This window comes from Eleutherodactylus coqui, chromosome 1 (genome assembly GCF_035609145.1).
Source record: "Eleutherodactylus coqui strain aEleCoq1 chromosome 1, aEleCoq1.hap1, whole genome shotgun sequence".
Lineage (NCBI taxonomy): Eukaryota > Metazoa > Chordata > Amphibia > Anura > Eleutherodactylidae > Eleutherodactylus > Eleutherodactylus coqui.
Window position 1 is genome coordinate 387,623,214 of NC_089837.1, and position 21,976 is coordinate 387,645,189.

The 21,976-nt window shown below is 42.2% G+C and overlaps 1 protein-coding gene across 3 annotated transcripts in view; it reads right to left on the bottom strand.

Annotated features, from left to right (window-relative positions):
* Window positions 1-1,621: 1,621 nt before the first annotated feature.
* TFDP1 (transcription factor Dp-1) overlaps window positions 1,622-21,976 on the bottom strand; it is an 88,802-nt gene continuing 68,447 nt past the window's right edge. For all 3 annotated transcript variants that reach the window (XM_066579667.1, XM_066579666.1, XM_066579665.1), the window contains exons 8-12: window positions 21,456-21,524; window positions 17,610-17,761; window positions 9,795-9,961; window positions 4,363-4,444; window positions 1,622-2,804 (exon numbers count right to left, since the gene is read on the bottom strand). In XM_066579667.1, the coding sequence (XP_066435764.1) occupies window positions 2,663-2,804; window positions 4,363-4,444; window positions 9,795-9,961; window positions 17,610-17,761; window positions 21,456-21,524 (612 nt within the window). In that variant the 3' untranslated portion in view covers window positions 1,622-2,662. The remainder of the gene's footprint in view (window positions 2,805-4,362; window positions 4,445-9,794; window positions 9,962-17,609; window positions 17,762-21,455; window positions 21,525-21,976) is intronic.

Here is a 21,976-nt window from a genome sequence, read left to right on the forward strand (position 1 = left end):
CTATTTTCCCTTCAGGGGGTCGAGGTGACATTGCTTCCACCCCAACCAGATCTCCCCTCCTGAGGTTCATTTCCCTCTGCTCCTGACAGAGGGCAGGTGGTTTCGGACTCCATGGTAGCTTGGAGTTCAGTACCTTCAATCCTTGCTGGGCAAAAGACAGACTTTCCCTGTGAATAAGCCACACTGAATGTTCTCAGCAGAGCTTATTGTAGTACTTCCAGCTGCTTCATCAACTCACAGACATATAGATTTTTGAGGGATTATTAGAGTGGTTTGATTTGAAACCTCGCAGAAAACTCTTTGGTGGGATTACATCACCTGTGCAGTACTTTGTGTGCTCTACCTGCCGCTCAAAGGCGGCAGGTAGAGTACACAAACCCAAGATTAGTGAACTGCAGGCCATTGGCCATGAACCATCAGAAACTGGTGTTTGACTATGCATCCCGTCATAGCAGCAGATGGGTACCCTACCTACATTTCAGACACCAGGAGCTGTCTGCAACCTGGTCCTTACCCTATAGCTTTCCTATTGTCCGTGCAGGTATGGCAACAAACACTCACCGTAACCATCCAGCATGTTTTGCCCCAGTACTTACTGAAGAAGTCTATCTTCAAATCAGTATAAGCATCAGAAAACTCGTTTTAATTAAAAAAAAAAAAAAATCATATTGTACCATCACCACTATTTTTTGGAGTCGTAGCACCTTAAGCCATTTTTTTCCTCTTTCACCGCGTACTCCTTGTCTTGTTAAACAATGATACAGCCTCTGCTTCTAAACTTCTGTATAACTAGCCAGATCTGCTATTTAGGACACTAGGAAAACTATAACAGACTTCATGGAAGCAGTAGCAAAAAAAGTCAACTCAAAGCTGTATCTTGGTGCTTTTAGATTGCCCCCTAAAAAAGTATTTTTGCTTTAAAGGGCTTTTCCCCGCTAACACTATTGATGACCTATCCAAAGGGTAGGTCATCATTAGTTAATCACACTCTGGATCCCCAGCAATAATAGGGAAGGAAGTACGCTAGCTGGCTTGACTTCAGTTGAAATCAATGAGAGCTGGAACCTATTACTACACTTCCTGCACGTCTGTTTCTGAAACTAGGGATGGGCGCGGAAGCATAAAGATCATGGAAGTGTAATAGCCGCTTTAGCTCCTATTGATTTCAGCTAGGGCATTTCTCCTTTAGTCCCCTATAACAAACATCTGACCCACTGCGCTCATAGTGGGCCAGGCGTTCAGCTGATCGCCAAGGATCGTGAGGATAGGTTATTAATAGAAACAGCCCAGAAAACCCCTTTAATATTCTTAAACCGGTCATTTTTTTTTTTGTTAGAACATGATGAGTTAAAGGCATTCTAAAATATATATACGAATCTAGAATAATAATGAAGTTTCACATATATAATCAACCTAGGTATATATGAATGTGACGGGGCAAATTTAATAGCAAGTGCCAGGATGCCTAACGAAAAAAATCTTTAAAAAAAAGTCGACAAAGCAATATGCATAAAAACCTTCTATAAGTATTTTTGCATATTAAAGATACGCCATTGGACATAAAATTTTACAGAAACTGGCCATTCTAACAAAATTATTTTGAATTAAATTCAAAAACAACTTCTTAATGCCCATGCACTTTTTATTAATAAAACTAACAGTGCCAAGTTAAACAAATCATTTATAAGTCTCTGTATAGTTAATAAAATTACATAAGTGTATGTATGTTCCAATAAAAAGAATATTGTATTTCAGCAGGCAGCTGCCAGCATTTGTGCAGTTAACCACTTTGTGAATTTTTATCTGAAAATTACTACAGCTTGCCTAGAAATTCATCATATAAAATATGAACTGCTAAAAATGATTCACAAATCCAGAAGGGCAAGGGAGAGAAAGAAAAAAAACCCTTGAAACTCTATAATTTCAACATTATAATAGATTACAATGCATGTTTAGGAAACAAATACAAAACATTTGCTTCAGAACACAGAAATGATAATTATGTAAACTATATAACAAAAATAAAATCAAAGTTCACCTGGAAGAATTCAGGCAAATTATACTATAAGCAATATTTATATTTATATACTGTATATAGCAACCTTCAAGACATTTCATATAGCTGCACCAGCATGGCAGAAAAATCCTTTGCAACAAAATGTAATTTCCCCTCTAAACATACAATAGAAAGCATAAAAAGGGCTGTAGCTCAAATTATGTGAATTTCATATGCAAATTGTAAAAAGTGTCTTTGGACGTTGCATGATTTCACAGAACCATACTTTACCTCACATTATTGAAGTACTTTAAATAAAAGCCAAATTTGAACATTTTGTTTCTTTTCTTGACATTTAAGCATAAAGTTTTATTTTGAATCTAAAAGGTGGACAATACATCAGTAACAAAATGCAAAATAATGGGAAAGGCAACAAACAAGACAAATAGAAACAAACACTTAGAATAAAAATAAATGTATCCAAACATCCACTGCACAAAAATGGAGATAGGAAAAAAAAAATTACTTAGATCAGAAAAACCTTTGCTTTGTTACAACAAATTGCTTTAGCAATTTTCTTCTCTGCAGTGATGTTAAAGAGGAGGAAAAGAAACACACAAAACAAAGTTCCTGTAGCATTTTGTTTTTTACTGAACACATTTCACATCAGTCATCATCATCATTCTCATAATCATCGTCATCATCATCATCCTCCTCTCCAACATAAGAGACCGGTGTCTCCACCCTAGAGCTGCTGTATTGTGATCCATTGGAACTAGTTGCCAGCATCCCATCAGTGGTCAAGTCACTACAAAACAAAGAATATGGCATCATTGTGTTACATGTCCAAGTTTCCCTCTACGATAACTGCCTAGTGATGGGCTGAAATATTTGTGACTACACTATGAAAAATATTCTGTGTGGCTGCATATGGATCTGAAGGTGTAGTTAAAACAAAAAGGGAGAATTTATCACTGGCTGTGCAAGAATTGTGGCAGAAAAAAGTAGCAAATTTTGGTGCATGCCTATTTTTTTTTATAAAATGTGCATTTTTTCCCCCTTTTATGCTACTTCTCTGAAAAGTGGACATGCGTATTTATGATCTGAGCAACTTAGCATAATTTGACAGAAATGGGTGTAAATTATAGTATGTAGCTTTGACAAGTACTGGAGGCCAGAAATTGACCATTGTTATGGAGAGGAATAGACCTTAATTTTATTTGCACTAGAGTAAAGGCCCATTTAGACAGCGATTCTCACTCAAAGCCGTCTTTTGAGCAATAACCGTTGCATCTAAATGCAAGGACATCGTGCAGTTTTCGCGCACGATTCGTTTTTCGCTCAATTCTAGTTTTCTAGATCACAGTCGACAGCGCTGATAAGATTCTCTCAGCTCGTGTCCCGCTGGTAGTTCACAGCGGGACACGAGTTCTAAGTGTGGAAAACAATGCAGCCGTTTGCTTATGCAAAACAGCTGTATTGCTCGCCAAACGATAGCAGTGGTGTCCCACTCCGCCTGCATAGCTCTTTAGTAGCCAATTAGCTACCATAGACTTTGATGATCGATCAAAACTGTCACTCAAACGGTCGTTTAAGTGATTTTTGAGCAATCATCTTTCAGTGTAAATGGGGTCTAAGATGCTCTTAATTATTCTATAGGAATCACTACCCAGAGCTGCACTACAAATTCTTTAAGCTTCACAGCTGATGTTTTCCATAATTTCTTACTTTTTCAATGACCTATACAGAGTTTGCTCTGGTTATTTGTATTCTGGGAAAGGTCATCCTTAAAGCAACCTGCTGCAAACCTGTCTTATTATTTTAACATAAAAGCAAAAAAACCTTTTGCACAATTACAAATTTAGAGATTAGAGAAATAGCTTAATATTTCCCTGCAGACTTCAAAGATAATTACATTAGCCACAGCTCTTCAGACCTAAGAGAAAGCTGTGCCTTTCAGAGTTTAAGTAGCACTGTGGAGGTTTTATTCCATCTCCCTTATTTGCATATTACCCAGAGGAGCATGCATGGCCATGAGTCTCCTCACTCACCGTCTAGGTGCTCTCCGTAAGGAGAAAAGATAGCGTTTCTGACCCCCGTCCCAGGCCTCTCACTAGCAAACCCAGACTCCTACTGTACACTGATGAAGGGCAAATACCCTGAAACAGCTGTCTGTACATGGAGTCTGGCTTTGCTTTTAATTTCCACTCCTTGTTACAAGACTTGTATATAGAGTCTGACTTTGGCTTGAAGGAATGCTGCCTTACAATAGGTAGCACTGTAGAGGTTTTATTGCATCTCCCTTATTTTCAGAGTTTCTCATGCAGTTTTTAACATAAAATTTTCTGTAATTGTCAGCGTTTTACCTGGTAGAAAACCTTCGGCCATTCGTCACTGAACCTGAAGTAGACGACACATACACACTGCTGATCGATCCCTGAGCCATTTCTAGAAAAGGAAAGGAAGAGGGGGAAAAAGGATATAAATTGCTTAATACTACTTTAAATTTTAAACATAGAATTTCAAGACAATCTAGAAGCCATTTAGCACATGCAGGTTCCAAGCCTTCTACTTGGCAAGCATACTAACAACAACAGTCTTGCCCAAAACCATCCCACTTGAGGTTTTATGGTTACATATAGTTCTTTTACATACAGAATAACTCCAGGCAACACAGCACAACTCACAGTCCATACAATAGGATTAAATACTACCTGTGACTCTGGTTCACAAAATTATCAAAGTTGAGGAAAAAACTGCATTCAGTCAATGATTGCTTATTTCAAGGATGCCATTATAACATGAGCAATAGCAGCTGTGAGTAACGCTCACAATATTCTGTTAGCCGTTGGGTTGTACCTAATACTTGCCATTACATCAAAACGCAAGTCCAGCAATTAGCAGTAAAATCGCAAAGTTAAACGTGACCACTAACACTTGCACAACATGGTTACACCCTTCGGGCTCGTTCACACGGCCATGTGTGTACAACGCTGCAAGTCTCCCGCAACGTTGTACGTATTACAGCCAATATGCTCTGCCAGCAGAGACTATGTATGGGCTGCGATTGGCACTGCATATGCCCGGGAATCTGACGTCACAGACAAGCGCAGTGTGTTTTAATTGTTTTCCTTTAAATTCTCCACTTTGTTCAAAGCAGGGATGCGTGTGGAAAGGCTGCCCATACATAATGCAAGCATATGGATAGCGTTTCATACCCAGCCCATTTAAAGCCTGCGTACGACATGCAGAGAAATAGAGCGTACTGCGATTTATTGCTCCTACATATCGATACGCAGTGCACACATGCAGGTTTAAAAATGAAAGAATGAAGTCCATAGACTTTCATTGCCTCCATTAACCGCGTGTTACGCACGGGATATATGCATGCGTAATACACGGTGACAATATGCCCGTGTGAATGAGCTGTTAGTCAACTGTTTAGTTAACTGCAAAATCAACAATGGAAGTTCTATATAGGCAGGTCACATATACAGGGGCAGATTAATATAGTCCTAAATTTTAGAGAGGATAAGATGAGACCAGACAAACTGCACCCCGTTTAGCACAGTGGCGCACGCAATATGATAAAATTGGCACAATGACATTTTTTTATGACTCCTCTTAACTGGTTTACTTTTAAAAAGGAACCTGTCAGACCTTTGAGCCCCATAATGTAGCATAGGGAGCGTTTTATACTCACCGGACGCCCTGTTCCTGCGCGGTGTCTGCCCTCCCGCCGAAGTCTGTGCATGCCAGCAGTGTGACACTCAGTTCGCTCTGTGCATGCGCTCTCTCCCATAAATATGAGATGGGAAGGCTGGCGCACAAAATGGACTTAAGAGTCACACTGATGGCACCTACGAACTTCGGGGTGGGGGGAGGATTGCACCATAATTCAGAAAGGGTTTCTTGTGCATTCATGGGAAATGCTTTACATCAGCTCAGCAGATCCAAGAGGGCAAGAAAGCTTGTAAGGCTGGCAACCACACACCTCATCCCTCCAGAATAACAGGACAGAAGCCCAACCAGCAACCAGGTTCTGTAAGCAATGCTCCCTTCGGATGAGAAGAGCAGATGGAGGGTGACATCTGATATACAAATGGAAAGTGGAGGTGGCCCGTGAAAGGAGAAAGGATGCACAGGACCACCTTAGCATGAGAAGAGAAAGAGAAAAACTGCCCAGACTCACAGGATGGTGGGAAATGAGGGAGGCTAGAGAGCAACCAAAAGACAGGTACAGATCCAAAAGACTGCACTGGAAGTCTGTAAGGAATAGACCCATGAGGGGATTGAGAACTGGAGACGAGACAGATCCGCCTGTCTCTTCTCCACAAATGCAGGCTTTCGGTCACAGTAGGAAACACGAAAGAGAAGCCCGATTTTTCCCCCAAGATCATAACTCAGCATACCTAGACTGAAAAAGCTCCTGTTCTAAAGGCTGTAAAATTAGGAGGAAGACTTGATATTGAGGAAGCAGATCTGAACAGGCTCAAAAAGGCGCCAGGAAAAGTCTGTGACGGGGTTTACAACCGCTACATGCTAAGGGCTGCTTAGCCAGTCCTGGAACACTAGGCAAAGAATGCCTTTTGGTTTGACCTTAAGGCCCATTTACACTGGACGATTATAGCTAAAAATGTGCTAATCTGTGATCGTTTTAGCGATAATTGGTGTTGTGTAAGTGGGCGCGGGGCACCCGCATTTCGGGCACTTTTAGGCGATTGTTAAAATCAAGCTCATCTAAAAATCACTCACTTTTATCTTAGTTCTCTGTGGTTAGTGCTGATAGCATTGTTTCCCCATGAAGAACAAGGATCTGAGCACAGATAATAGCCTGGGGCTATTAGCGGTGTTCAGCAAATGCTTCATTTGCATGCATAATTGGCATTTAAGTAGCTGAGTAGTTACTTAAATACCAATTCTTTTTTATGCAAAATAATCGCTCAAAGCTGTTGCTCAGATTGTCCTTTGAGCGATTATCTGCTTGTGTAAATGGGCCTTTATTGAGCATTCACCCCTAGATTTACCGGAGGGAAAGTTGCAACAAGTATTGGGTTATGGGTCCTGGTGACAAACCGTGGAGATTGGTGGAGTATCTGAGAAGCCAAAAATGTTGATGTATAGAATGCCCCAATACAGTCACAGCTGGGAAAATACAGGGTGGAAAGCCAACTCTCTGCAGTCCAAAAGGTCCACTTCGAAAATGCAGACAGCAGATAAATCTGAAATTAGGCACTCTGCACAAAAGTAGAAAGCGTATCCTGAGATTTAAAAACAGATCGTATGATAGAAAAAATGTTTGCCCCACTAGGATCAAAAATAATGGAGCCATTATGCAGATTGATAAAGTGTTCTTGCGTGACAGCGTGAGACTGATAACAGATAATGCCCTCCATCTTAGCCAAAAGGAATCCGTTTGACAACACAAAGCAGACCCCAGAGGTGGGTGGGCCAATAGAGCCTAATATGGATCACCACACAGATATTAAGACTTCCCCCGTGGCCTTGCACGACAGACAATTCCCTCAGGTTTGCCTGTAATGGCAGCTCCAAAGTAGCCGCAAAAAAAATAAAAAATATAGATCTTACGGGTTGAGGTACCCATCCGATAATGATAAGCCATGCCAGTAAGTGAGGAATTACGGAGATAAAGCGAAGGGGGCAAAGAAAAAAAACAAAAAAAACTGTCCTATAGTGATAACCTGTAAGCCAGGGATTAAAATATTGGTCCAGACTGTGAAAGACACTACGGTTGAGTGTCGGCAGGCCTAAAAATTAGTCTCCTTTCTGACAGTTTATTATTTTTAATAGTTTGAGGGAGGCTGCTTCTGAGAGAGAAACACTGCCCTGTGAGAGATTCCCCCAGCAGGAAAGCTGAGGAGTCTCCTGGAGTATTTTTCGACAAGTTCTGGGACTAAGCTGCAAAAGACACATTCTAAATTTGGGCTTCAAGAAGACCACAAGCCAGGCGCCAAGTTGATGGCAAGGGATGGGCTGCCATGTCCGTGACCAGAAAACCTAATCCTTGGTGATTGGAGGTAGGCCACAAAGTGGAGAACTGCAATAGGAGTCTGTGTTGGATGTCAGGAGAAGGTCACAAAGCCAGGGGCTTGATTAGCAGACAGTTAAGCAAGGGGTGCTTGTGAGGGTGAAGGGGGGCAGAAAGTAGAGGGCCTCCGAGAATCCTGAGCATCTAGCAGGCAGAAGAGAGAGGGACCATACTTTTCTGTCCTGTAGAGGGAAGTCCTCATTTCTCCAGGGAACTTGGCTTATACCCTCTCTGCTATGCACCTCACTTTGGTAGGCGGGCTAGCAGGGGCAAGGTAGCACAGACAGTCATTGTCTGGTGGGTAAGGCAGCAGGCTGGCCTTTTCCTATGGTCCAGCTGTTGGCAAGCGAGGGAAAACACTGCGACTTCTTCATCGTTGTTCCCTTATCTTCCAGTTGGGAAGACATAGGTTACCATAGGTCTCTCTTGGTTACCCAAATCTGTAATAAAAGCTGAAAATAAACTAAAACATTTTAGGTAGAATGGATCTGGAGAACCAGGTCTGTGTCTGAATTCTACTGATACGAAGCTAAAAACAATTAGCTCAGTGCCTGTAGGTTGGGTATATTCTATATAGCAGGAGCTAACTTTTTTTACAGTCACGTCTCAGTAGGCAGCAGCCTACACCCATTGTTTCTGTGACCCCCAACGACACTGCCAAGTAAAATAGCGGTGCACATTGTTACAATATTTGACATTTTCCAACTCCTCTAAATTGCACTCCTTTTTCTGCACACTTTTCAAAAACGGTTCAGTGAGCTGCAAGAAGTTTTTTGCCAAAGTTTCCTTAAACAGGTGAGCAGGACTATATAATGGCATTTTAAGACAGAAACAGTGTGCCCTATCTAATACTGGTAGAAATCTGTTGCCAACAGACAAAACTGCTACTACTAAATTCACCCCGCTCCTATGGGAGACCTTATTCTTCCAGCTAACTCTTAAGGCCCATTTAGACAGGACGAACATCAGGCAAACGATACCCGACACTCGTTCCCGCCCACACTCGCTCCGGTACTGCTGCACAGGAGCTAGTAGCGCTGACTCACAGCAGGGCAGCTGCAGGAGATTTCTCTCATCGTTCTTCCCTGACTCGCTCCATTGACTTAACATAGCAACTGTTCAGTACTGAACGACTGCCATTTACACTGAACGATGATCGGCCGCTATGTTAAGTGAAGGGAGACAGGCGGGGGACGGCGAGGAGTGAAATCTCCTGCAGCCGCCTCGCTGTGAGCCAGTGATACTGAGTCCCATGCAGCAGCACGAAAGCGAGTATGTGCGGTGACGAGTGCTGCACATAATTTGCCCATTTGTCCTGTCTAAATGGGCCCTTAGCCGGGAATTCGTTTATATGAAACTGAGCAGCTTTCTAGTATTTTTAATACACTTGCAGGTGAATTTCAATAATGCTGAATAAATGTTACATTTTAGTTAAGTGTCGTTGCTGATGGCATGTTGCAAATCCATACGTTTCTTGAACACTCCACTTTTTGGTGCAGTTTGTGCCAGAATTCTTGTGCATTTTATTAGTAAATCTCTCCCACAATATTAAAAGAGCTGCCACTCCTTGAAGTCTCGCCCACATGCAGCCACATTATGCCATAAAACAATAGTATACTTTTAAATTAGTTTATCCAAAAGTATATTTGAAGTATAGAAGGGTTACATTACAAGCAGTCAAGCAAAGGAGTTAATACCAGGATGGATCTTATCACTAGCCCATCTCCATCGGTGATAGCAGCCACTTACCTGTAACGTATGGTTCTAGAGCCTTTGGTACTAAGCTCCTTGCCGTTTTAAGATCTTCTGCTGAACAGCTACCAGATTCCAACCCACATGCCATTCCCATTCTTTTTAGTACTTCTATATCATCATGTATTTCAAATGTGTTGTCAAAATTAAAAAGGTATTCAAATCTGAAACAAGATAAAACGACTATATAGCTGTATGGAATTAAGACAATGCAAATTAATAGCACACATACAGTAGTTCAAGATGGTGTCTTCAGGATGTAAAATAAGGGGGGAAAAAAACTAACAAAAACCTTTTATGGGCCATTAATATCACGTTTCAGCAATTTGTCCCTGAAATTCAGCTGCCAAGCAGGAAAGCAGCCCCCTGTGGACACAACCATCTGGCATTTGTCAAAAGGGTAATTGGGGCCTGGTAGATCCTGCGTCATATATACATACACCGTATATACTGGAGTATTAGCCGACCTGAGTATAAGCTGAGGCAACTAATTTTAGCACACAAAAAAAAAAAAAAAAAGGGAAAATTAGGTGCCTCGAGTATAAGCATAGGGTAGGAACTGCGGCTGCTGCAGGCAATGGTCTGCCGGCAACCCCTGCAGTGATTTTCAGGGGTTGCCGGCAGAAAATAAAAATATATACTCACCTGTCCACCGCTGCCGGGGCTCAGGTGCATCTAGCCGGTGGGTCCCGCCACTGTGATGAAGGGCTGCGACTGATTCTCTGTGCGCTCAGCCATTCATTGAATGACAGATGACCGCTGCCTGTGATTGGTCACAGCGCTCAGCCAATCACAGGCAGCACTCGTCCATTCATTGAATAAACAGAGAAATTTATGAAGTGGTGGTTACTTCAGAGGAACAGAGGAATAAAATATGTATACACAGAGGAGTCTTCTCCTCAGACTGCATGTACCGATGTCCCTCTGCAGAATGTACCACCCCCTTCCACTCGCCTCACTTTTTTTTTTTCTTTTAATTCTTTATTTATGAGTTTTCCATTTTTCCAAAACAAGTTAAATCAGTGTTAGGTAATGCAAAGAAAATGACAACTTGCAACCCAAACAGTGGTACAAAATTCCCCAACTTAAAGCATGTACAATAAACCCCTGGAGGTGGGCCCATTCAGGTACTACCTATGGTATTGCAAATGTGAACTGCAATTATGTTTGATCCTGAATTTTGCAACCCTGTGAAGAGGGAAGAAGACCCTCATTAAAGATCAATCCCCGACCCATCCCCCCCCCCCCCACTCTTCTACCCAATCCCCACCCACCCCATGTACCCTCTATATTCCTCTATTCTCGTGATAGTAACGGAAAACCTCCTAATTTTAAACAGCTGACTGTGGTGTAACATTAGAACAGCGTAAAATGTAAAAACAAACCATAGGAAAGGAGAAAAAAAAAAGTAAGAGGAAAGAAAAAAACAGTGAATCAAAATCTAAAATAGAAGGGAGGAAGAGTACATTGTAATGCATAGTCTTGCATTTGTCCCTATATTATTTGGCAGGACCTTGGCGTACTGCAGCATCCCTTTCTGAACTGTACTAAGGGCATAATTCTGCTCCTCTGTGCTCTTATGAGTTGTATAGGTTTCGGAATTCCAAAGAATCCTGGAATTCGATCCAATAAAAACTGGTTTTCTGAAACTTATCTTGTGTACCTTTACTGAAGCTGTCAAATTCTCCATCGCCTCACTTTTTACCCTTAAAGGTAACGCCCCATTTTATTCAAATTTAGACACCCCCCCCCCCCCCCCAGACTGGAGGTTGCAGTCCCTTCTTTGCCTTAAAGGCATGCTTGATCCCTGCAGTTCATGGTCGCTTCCTTATGTACTTTACAGCCTTTTAGTATATGCACAGAAGTCACTTAGATTCTCCTCAGTAAGTATGTATACACACACACGCGAAGTAGATTCTCCTCAGTATATATGCAAACACACAGTAGATTCTCCTCAGTATATACACAGAGCTGAGGTAGATTATCCTCAGTATAAAAATAATTTCCCTAGACTTAATGGTTTCTGAGAAAAGAACTCATGTATAGTTGATTTTCGCACAGTTTTTCACGCTTAAAAATGAATATTGAAGTTGCGAGCCATTTACTTTTCCTATTAAGGACGTAAAGAATGGTCGTGGCAAATTTCACATTGGTGTTATTAGTTATATTACATAGAGGGTCACTTCTTTTCATACTTCGAATTAAATCAAGTTGTGATCGCCTTACAATTCCTATTCACAACCTAAAGAATGGTCGTGCCACATTCCAAGTTTGTACGACACTGGGAAGTTACCAGCCACTTCCTCTGCATGAAATGTATATATTTTTTTCTCTAATCTGTTTTGCTGCGTATGGAAATGTAAAAAGTTGAATTAGCAAATGGCAGTTACATTCCTTTCACTATGTCAGCAAAATTCTGTACACTATGGTTTTGGTCTTGTCATCTTTTGCGGGTTGTATACACGTGAGCACACGACGTTGCCTATGAGAAAAAAACTGGTTTTTCTAAATGTACACCTGCTACCATAAGCGTTTGCCCTTGAGCCCTATTGATAGTCATCACAAACCCTGTTTTTAGAGGGAATTGCAGCCATCTGAACTAAAAAGGCAAATACCGTCAGTATTATCGAAATGCGCGGAACTAAAACACTTTCTCCTTTTGCTATTCCAGTCATAACTGCTCTCACAATAATTCACCCCAAGTTTGTAATTTGTAATAGTGTGCCGTTGCACAGTTTTGGCGCATAAGGATTACGCATTAATAGGACCAGAACATCAACATTTAACCTCTCCTTATGGGAAGGCACTCCTGACCACCTCAAAGAGTTTAGGACCTCTACAGGGTATGAGGTGACTTGTTCAGTGTCCATAACACTATCCACCGACAGATACTCTACAATTTCTCCCTCGATTTGTGAAATAATTATTTCATTCATCTGTCCTATTTAATGGCACATTTGCCATTTTACTACCACTATCAACCATAATGGCTTTTTGGAAACTTAAAGGGATCAGTAGCATAGGACCCTTTTATAAAGGCATAATCTGCTGCATGAACATTTCCATCTGAACGCATCTTGTGTGTGCAGAAATGGCAGGGTACATGTAAACAGGGTAAGTGCTGCCTAAGGGCTCTTTCCCACAAGCGTAGGAGTTTTTACGTGCGCATTCCGGCGCTGTAGAAACGCGGGAACTGGTGCACAAATCTAACGTTTATGTGCCTCTTCAGACGGCACAGGCCGGGCACATATACGTCGAGGCCGCAATGCCGTTGCCTCCCCTTCCCTCCCCGGCTCACCTCCTCACTCCTTCCCTCCGGCTGAGCTAAGCACCCACCCTTTGTGTGCAGCCTCCTATTGCAAATAGTCAAAGGGGAGGAGAGTACAGGTGAGGGAGTTTAGCAGTTACGCTGATAAACTCCCTACCTTCCTTCTCCAACTGCTGTCATTGGCTCCCATAGGAGTCTATGCGGCGGCCGACATATTCCGAGCAGAAAGATAGTTGCAGCGCTATATTGGCTGTCCGAGCGCTTTTATGTGGGGAATCTAAGGCATCAGTTCATAGCATATATCGGCCGGCCATGAAAACGGCGGCTGATATACACTTGTGTGAAAGAGCCCTAACAGTAATAGAAATAGACGCAGAAACCATTTTAAAGCATGAATACTAGTGCAGCTGTTCATCTCGACAGCTCCCCAGCCTACTAAGGGTACGAACACACCTCAAATTTTCTTCACATAAATCCACAGCAAAATCCGCGCACAGCTGCATTGCTGATTTTGGTGCAGATCTTTGACCACAGATTAAACTTGTGTGCGAGCTCACCCTAATAAAAGGCCTCTTGAATGAGCACCAATCGACTTGTTCCATTGTGGATTTCTTCCTGTTACAAGCAACTTATCTGTCTGTTTAAAAGGTGCCGTTACATGAGGTAATTATCGCCAGTATAACTGCTGGAAACAAATATTCGGCAATAGACCTGTGTACACACATGGCCACCGACTGGGTACTGAGCAAGAAATCACTCACGTGTCGGAGCAATCAGAAGAGGTCTAGGAGTGCATGACAAGAACATTGTTCTTACTCTTTACAAGTCAACTGTCAGACCACACATGGAATATTGGGTACAGTTTTAGGCACCAGTATTCCAGAAAGACATCAGATTGAGTGATTTAAAGACAGGCAATAAATTAACCCTTTGCAATCCAATCTTGGATTCAGGGTTTCCTAGGGGCTTTCTCTTTCTGTAATTATACAATGGTGCCATCTGCTGGCTAGGGCTAGTATTGCGGTATGTGACATGCTGGAGAGACCCCTGACAACAGAGCAGCCAGTAATCCACAATAAAAATACCCTGCCGGACGTCATCCGACATCTGAGCTGTACAACCTTCAATCAGAATGTCTTTAGACGTCAGACAGTGGATTGGAAAGGGTTAATAAATGGAATTGGTACACTACAATACCCTGAGGTGTTGTAAAAAAAATCTAAAAACTGATTAGCTTGTGCCTGCAGAAGGAGTACAGCTAGTAGGAGGAGTTAACACTCTTCTGCTTAGTGTCCGCCTCCTAGTGGCAGTAGCTATACCCATGGTCCACGTTGTGCTCTCCAGTTCAACAGATAAGGTTTCCAGACAAGCAGAGGCGTAACTTAAAGCTCCTGCGCCCCAATGCAAAATCTGAAACAGGGCCCCCAACTATAATGCTTTATTCATAGTACTGGGCTCCCTATATGGAGAAGAGAGGCCTTACGGCCGTCCTAAGGCTCCTGTGCCCACTGTATATAAAAAAAGGGATTCTTTACTGTAAGAGCAGTGAGACTTTGGAATTCTCTGCCTGAGGATGTGGTGATGGCAAACTCACTCAAAAAAAAAATTTAAAAAAAATAGGGAAGTACAAGAGGAGCCCTGGATGCCTTTCTTGAGTGTAACACTGTTACACGAGTGCCTCACTACTTCAGAAGGACTGTTTCACCAGGGATTATCCTAATTGCCAGATTCAAGTTAGGAAGGATTTTGTTTTAACTAAAACGAGGAAAATTGGCTTCTATCTCAGGTTTTGGTTTTTTTTTTGCTTTTCTATGGATGAACATTGCAGAATGTGGTGTGTGTGACCTGTATGGCATATTCAGTCTAGCATATCCCTGATTTAGAGCAACGATCCCCAAAGCTTTTGTAGGTTGTGAGTCACTATGAAATGACGTGTGTGCCTTACCACTACATATTAAGAAGGAAAAAGCCCACTATAATCAAGTGATATGACTCCTGGTCTCATGTAGGAGCCTGGAAGCCAAATGCAGCTTCTGAGCGACTAATTGGAAAACAATGGTCTAGGACAGGGGTGTCTAATCCACAGCTCAGAACGGCTATGAATGCAGCCCAGAGGGGCAGACTGTCCATTTAGTGCACCAGGAAAGCGTCCCGTGGACCGATCGCTGTGCTTCATTATACACAGGGTTGACCACTGTCAATGACAACTTAAGCAGATGTGGCCAGCCCTGTGCAGAACTGCAGCAGTCTGCCTGCCCAAATACTATTGTGAAGTAATGGAATATGGAGACACTGACAAGCAAGGGGGGCGGAGCCCAGGAGTGGACACTAACAGTTCAGCCGCTGCTATAAGTTGTAGGAGCATCGCTGCTTTAAGTTGAGGGGAGCCATGCTTTACACATTATGAACTGCTGCTTATATGCATAGATTCAATGCTTTGTATGCTTGATGTTTCATTAGATATGATTAAAGGTTTGTTGGTATACAATTTTGCATACATGCACTTTTTGAGCATATATTTAATTCTATGAACTTGATATGTTGTATGCCTTCCTTCCGCCTGTCTGCTGCACATTGGAGACTCATCTCTATTGTAATAGAACATCTTTTTAATTGTAATAAATAAAATAAAGAAAAGTTTTTTTTATGGAAGCTTTGCGTGCTGACCTATTATTTTTAGACAGTTAGTAGACTAGCAGATCAGACACGTCAGCAGCATTAATTTAGAAGTCTTTAGTTTAGTACTGCCTGCCTCCATCTTAGATGGCCATTAACACATTTCGACCCTAAGGCCTCATGTCCACGGGGAAAATCAGGCCCGCTCCGGATTCTCCATGGAAAATCCGTAGCGGGTCCCTCCTGCCCCGCAGACATGAGCGCTAAAAAGAAGAATAAACTTACCTCTCGCCCGCTCCGGATCTTCCCTTCGCCGCGGCGTCATGTTCTCTGTTTCGCGGCCGGATCTTCTTTCTTCGGCCCCGCGCATGTGCCGTCCCGAAGAGAAAAGATCCGGCCGCATGGAGGGAAGATGGAGCCGCGGCGAAGGGAAGATCCGGAGCGGGTGAGTAAATTCCGAATTTTATCTCCCGCGGATCCGGACGGCTTCCATAAGCTTCAATAGAAGCCCGCGGGAGACCCGCACGAAAATGGAGCATGGTCCAGATTTTTTCATGCTCCATTTTTTTTAAAATCACTTTAATTGACCATCCGCGGGTATTTATCTACCCGCGGGTGGTCAATGCATCCCTATGGGGTGCGGATCCGCGGGCAGAAGTGTTAAAATCCGCTGCAGATTTTAATTCTTCTTTTGCCCGTGGACATGAGGCCTAAGGGTACAATGTGGAATTTTTCACATGTGCAAATTCTGCCTCTAAAAATGGCATTAAAATTCATGTTTTTCTACCCCTGTACTAGAATACTACAGTACATAGAGAGGAAGGGGGATGCACCAGCAGCTTTTCTCTCCATGAGACAGCATGCTATTAGAGGAGAGAGGGAGCATTGAACACAGTACCTACTTCACACTAAAAGTGTGTAAAGACAGCAGAATGCACCACAGAAGTTTTCATGGTGAATCCACAGTTTTGGCACAGATCTGTGCGTGAGGTTAGCCCCGTCAATAGCCAAAATCTGCGCGTGGAATTCCGACGTGGGAAATCACGTTTCTGTGTCAAGTAGTAATATGACAGGACAAACTCTGCATGCAGTTCTGTGTCAAAAACTGCAGTGGAATGCCATGGATTTTGACACCGCTTATTAAAGTGGAATTCGCTGTGGAAAATTCTGCTGCGATTACGCTGTGTGCACATACCCTAAAAGTACCTTTACATGGGACGCCTGCTGCTCCTCGATTTCACACAGGAGCGATAGTTCAGAGAACGGTGGTAAAAGTTTGCTGGAGATCTTTTCTGCCTGCCTCCATTCACTACAAACAAGCAATTCTTCATAGATGAGCTGCCGCCTGTCTACACAGGCTGACCATCGCTGAGCTTTCAGGCGAGCTAAAAACCAAGTGACACCGACATGCGATTTCACGCTCCGTGCACTGTGAACATGTGATGGCTATCGCCCAAATTTGTGGTTTCCAGCAATTTGGGCATTAATCATTTCAGTATCTTAGGAGTTGCACAGTCTCTCAACAGGCATTAAAAAAAAAGGAAATATACATTTTTCCAAGTAGTAATTAAACTTAAAATCTAATTAAGCAGTATAGAAAAAAAAGATAGGTTAGGTTTAAAAAAAAACAAAAAAAAAAAAACTGCGTTGTCTCAGCAGAGAGGTTTTTGCCTTCTCCCAACCAGACTGCTGCTGACACTACGATTAACTAAAGCCTTCCTTTTTAATAATTCTTGCCCTTATCTTACGACAAACACATAGAATACCTTTAAAACCAGAACCCAAGCAGCTCATCCTAAACTGCCAGACTTCAGGAGCTTGCAGAAGCCCTTGCAGGTTTTATGGGTTTTTATCTTTTTTTTTTCACGTTTAGTTGCCCTTTATGTTGCATACAAAAGGCAGAGGGGGATAAAATGTAATTTACTTACTTGTCATTAGAAATGCTACAATCAATCACAGTCTTCTTGCTGGTGTTCACTATGATGAAAGGTAAATGGATGACTGAATTGGCAGGAGGGGATCTATTTGCTTGCTGCTCGGCCTGACGATTTCTTTGAACTAGGTTTTTAAAGGCAATTTGCTGAAACGGAACAGAACAAGAGTTCATAAAATGGTCAATCACAAGTTCTTAGTTCCGATAAATAAAAGGAAAAAACAATTGTACATTCCAAATTTACATAAAAAGTTATGTAACTCAGATAGTTTGCTTTACTTATCTTCCATACGTTTTTAGTTTTACAACTCAAACTAGTGCACTGTGGGAGCTCAGGTATCTCATAATGAGACTTGAATGCAATGTGAAAGCATCCTTACACTGCAAGAGCTCATTTGCATTTGTATTTGTAAGCCAAAACCAAAAGTGGGAGATGGAAGCCTTTGCATTTTGATCTGTTTATGTCCAACGCTTGGATTTGACTTACAAATACTGATGCATAATACACAACAGTGAATGAGGCCTTTCAGGATATTCACACAAGGCAGAATAAAGCTAAATTGGTATCTGCTCCAAAACAAAAACTATAGAATTTTGATGGAGTGCTGAAAGCAGCTCTGCATAAAATAAAACACAACAGTAAAATTTATAATAAGAATTAAATAAATAAATAAAGCCACAGAGGTTTTCCAGAGCGGGGAGCTTTCTTTAATGTTCACGCCCATGCACTGGATAGGTGAAAACTAACAGATCAGTGGGGGTCCGCCAGCTGGGACACCATTGATTCCGAGAATGTAGGGTCATGTTATTTCAGTCATTGCTGATTATGTTCATTTCCATAAACAATTGTATTCTCCATAAAACAGAGCTGGATCTTTTCTTAGAACTGTTCAGCGTCGGGGACCACGAGATCCAGGAAGTGGGCATTTAAAAAAAAAACAAAAAAAAAAAAAACAAAACACAACAACAATACAGCATCTGGCTTTATGTCAGATTGCTCAACAGCGTCACAAGTTAGTTTATGGTGCTTTATGCAGGTGATAAAGATCCTGTAGATCCACACATGAATTAGGCCCATTCAACGGATTGCAGCTGGGTCACCCAATGAACTAAAGAGGATTTTATTTTTTTTTACACTACAGGTAAACAGAAATTTTGTTACTCATCGTAAAAATACGTCTCTTGTCTGACCACAGGGGGACACAGCAAAAACCTCCTGCCACTAGGAGGTGAATACTAAGCAAAGGAAGGTATGATTCCTAGCAGCTATGTCCCTCTCCTGCAGCTAAGCCAGTCAGAGTGTAAGAGCCCTAGGGCTAACTAGACACGTGAACTAGAGGGAAAAAAAGAGGGGAAAGCTCAGAACAGAGAAACAGACTTTTTTCCTCGAACAAATGAGTGTCGTGTCCCACCCAATGAAGAGACAAAAAAAAGAAACCTTTTTTTGTTACAATAAAGTTTTCTCAACTGCGTCATTGGGAGACAGAGAAGACCTCAGGATGTTCCACAGCACTACTAGGGGTGGGTCAGAAATACTTGTGATGTCATCAGGGTACTGCCGCCTGCAGGATCGTGCAACCATGAGAAGCAACAGAAGATGTATGCATCCTGTAAAATTTTGTGACCGTATGAAGGGAAGACCAGGTCGCAGCCTTGAAATCCTGATGCACTGAAGAATTAAATCGGAAACTGTCCAGGACACCCCACCACTCAAGGGGAGTGAGCTGTGACTTGAAGAAACAGATTGCTGCCCTTGGCATGGTAGGCCTCCATGATCGCTGACCTGATCCAGGGGACAATGGTGGACTTTGACAAGGGCGGTTAGCGATGAAGAACAGAGAATCAGAATGGTGGAAGAATTCTGTGCGAGAGAGATAGAGATGCAGTGTGTACAACATTGAGCTTGTGAAGACGCCGTTCCATAGGGAGTGAAGGCTCCGGACAGACAGTGGTCAGAACAATGTCCTCATTCAGGTGGAAAGTCGAAACCGCCTTGGGGAGAAAAGATAGAACAGAGCAGACCACCGCCTTGACTTGATTAAGCACGAGAAAGGGAGATCTGAATGACAGCGAATTCGGAGACCCAGCAAATCGAAGTGATGGCTACCAGAAATGCAACCTTTCAAGATAGCAGGTAAGGAGAAATATCTCCTGTCTAGCCTATGCGTGATAACTACAATGCATCTAAGACCAAGTTCATGTCCCATGGTGTTGACAGGCGATAGTAAGGAGGAGCCGTACATACCATTCCCTGAAGAAATGTATGCAGAGGGTGTTTGAAAAGAGGGCAGATAGCGTGGAAACTTGACCTTTTAAAAAAAAAGAGTTTACGTTCAATCCCAAATCCATGTCTTCTTAAAAGGAGGAAATAATTCTGGGAACATATTGCGTTGGCTGGAGATGATGTTGCTCACAATATCTGAAGAAGGACCTCCACACCCTATGGTAGCTTCGAGAGAAAGAAGTTTTCCTGGCGTTGAGCATGTCTGAACAGTGCAGTCAGCGAAGCCCTGGGCTCTCAAGACTGCAGATTCAACAGCCACACTGTCAGACGTACTGCATGTAAAATGTGGGTGAAATGCAGGGCCATGCAGTAGCCGATCCTGTCTGAGCAGAAGAGGCTAGTGTGTCGACTGGTAGAGACCCGTGTATACAGGTCGACGTGGCCAGTCTGGTGCTATGGGGATGATTAGGATGCCCTCCATTTTGGTGTTCTTGAGGAACTATGGAATTAGAGGAGTCGGCAGGAAGATGTACAGGAAATAGAACCAATTTCATGGTATAGCTAGGGCTGCCAATGCTATGGCTTGAGGGCTGCAAGTGTGACAAACAAACATCGGGAGTTGATTGTGGAGTCTGGAAGCCATCAGATAAATTGCCACCACACCCCATTTGGTGCATATGTCGGCAAAGACTCTCGTACAGCACCCACTTTCTGCTGTCTACTCGCTACTTGGAAATTGTACCACCCAGCTTGTACTGTTGTGTTTCCATGCTTGCTGTCCAAATCAGACAGAAGAGTATGCATGCACAACCTATTTAAAAGGGATGCACATCTGTGAGTCTTGCACTGGAAGCTAGTCGGAGTACAGAGAATGTCAAACTGTGGGGCCTCCTAAAGAACTTGCAGTTTTAAACATACCTTCTGGCAGAAAAAAACTGAGCTACTACTATTCTCTATTTAGTGATATCAGTATGTGCCAATACTACAAAATTAACTAACTTACATGCAAATTATAGAAGATCAATGATCTATACCATAGAATTAGCTCTTCCAAAAGGGGTTTAAAAAAAAAAAAAAAAAAAAAAGCCACCACACTTTCATGTTATATACTACACAAAGTAAAATAGAATCCTGGTCAGTGCAGCTAAAGCGGAGGCACAGGAGTCACATTAAATGAAAAAAATTGGGGGCCAAATATTTCATTGTAAAACGACACTGGTATTTTACCATCCAAACTGGTACTCTTTAAGCAATAGGATAGTTCTGCAACATTGCCTGTGGGATGTCGTTTTGCAGCCAGGACTTAAGGCCATAGTTAAAGGCTGTTACGGTGAGCAACATGTGGCTCCTGATCCAATTGTTAGAAACCACTGAAACTGCTGAAAATGTGAAAAGGGTGATTGCATGTATACAACTTCGCTAAAAAACAAACCTATTGTAAGGGACATTACACAAGGCAGCAAATCAGATCACCACTTGTATGTTCAGACCTAAACTGTAGTAACCGCTCAAAACTGATTGGTTGCTATGGACATTAACATTTTCCAACAGGTAATCTACATATAAGGCTACTGTGTACAAAAATGACAAGCTGGTAACTATGCATACTAAGATTACCTGTAGTATAAGTTCCTGTAGCTGGGACTGTTTTTGTTTTATTCTTTCAAGACGTCTTTGTCGTTCAACCTAAGAAAATAAAATCCTTTTAAAAGAACTTGCTATAACAAAAAAAATAAATAAAACTCCCCAAGCATCTGTATTCTCAGATTAAGACGCTTAGGTCTGCCTTTGACCACTACATTACAGTTAGAGGTTTTCAAGATCAAAATTATTGGTGACCCATCCAGTCACCAATAGTAGCAGCACACACAACTTTATCCAAAGAGGTTACTCCGCAACAAACATGTATCACCTATGCATAGGATACATAAGTATCATCAGTGGGGGTCAGTCCACTTAAACCCCCACTGATCACAAGGATGAAGGCATCTGAATGAGTAAAGTGGTGGTCACACATGTACCCTGCTGCTCCAATCAATGTTTATGGCACTGGCAGATAGTGATAGGAATATACAGTGCTTGGTGTCAGGGTGAATGTGCTACAACCCCTTCATTCAACTGCCTGTGGGGGATTTAGG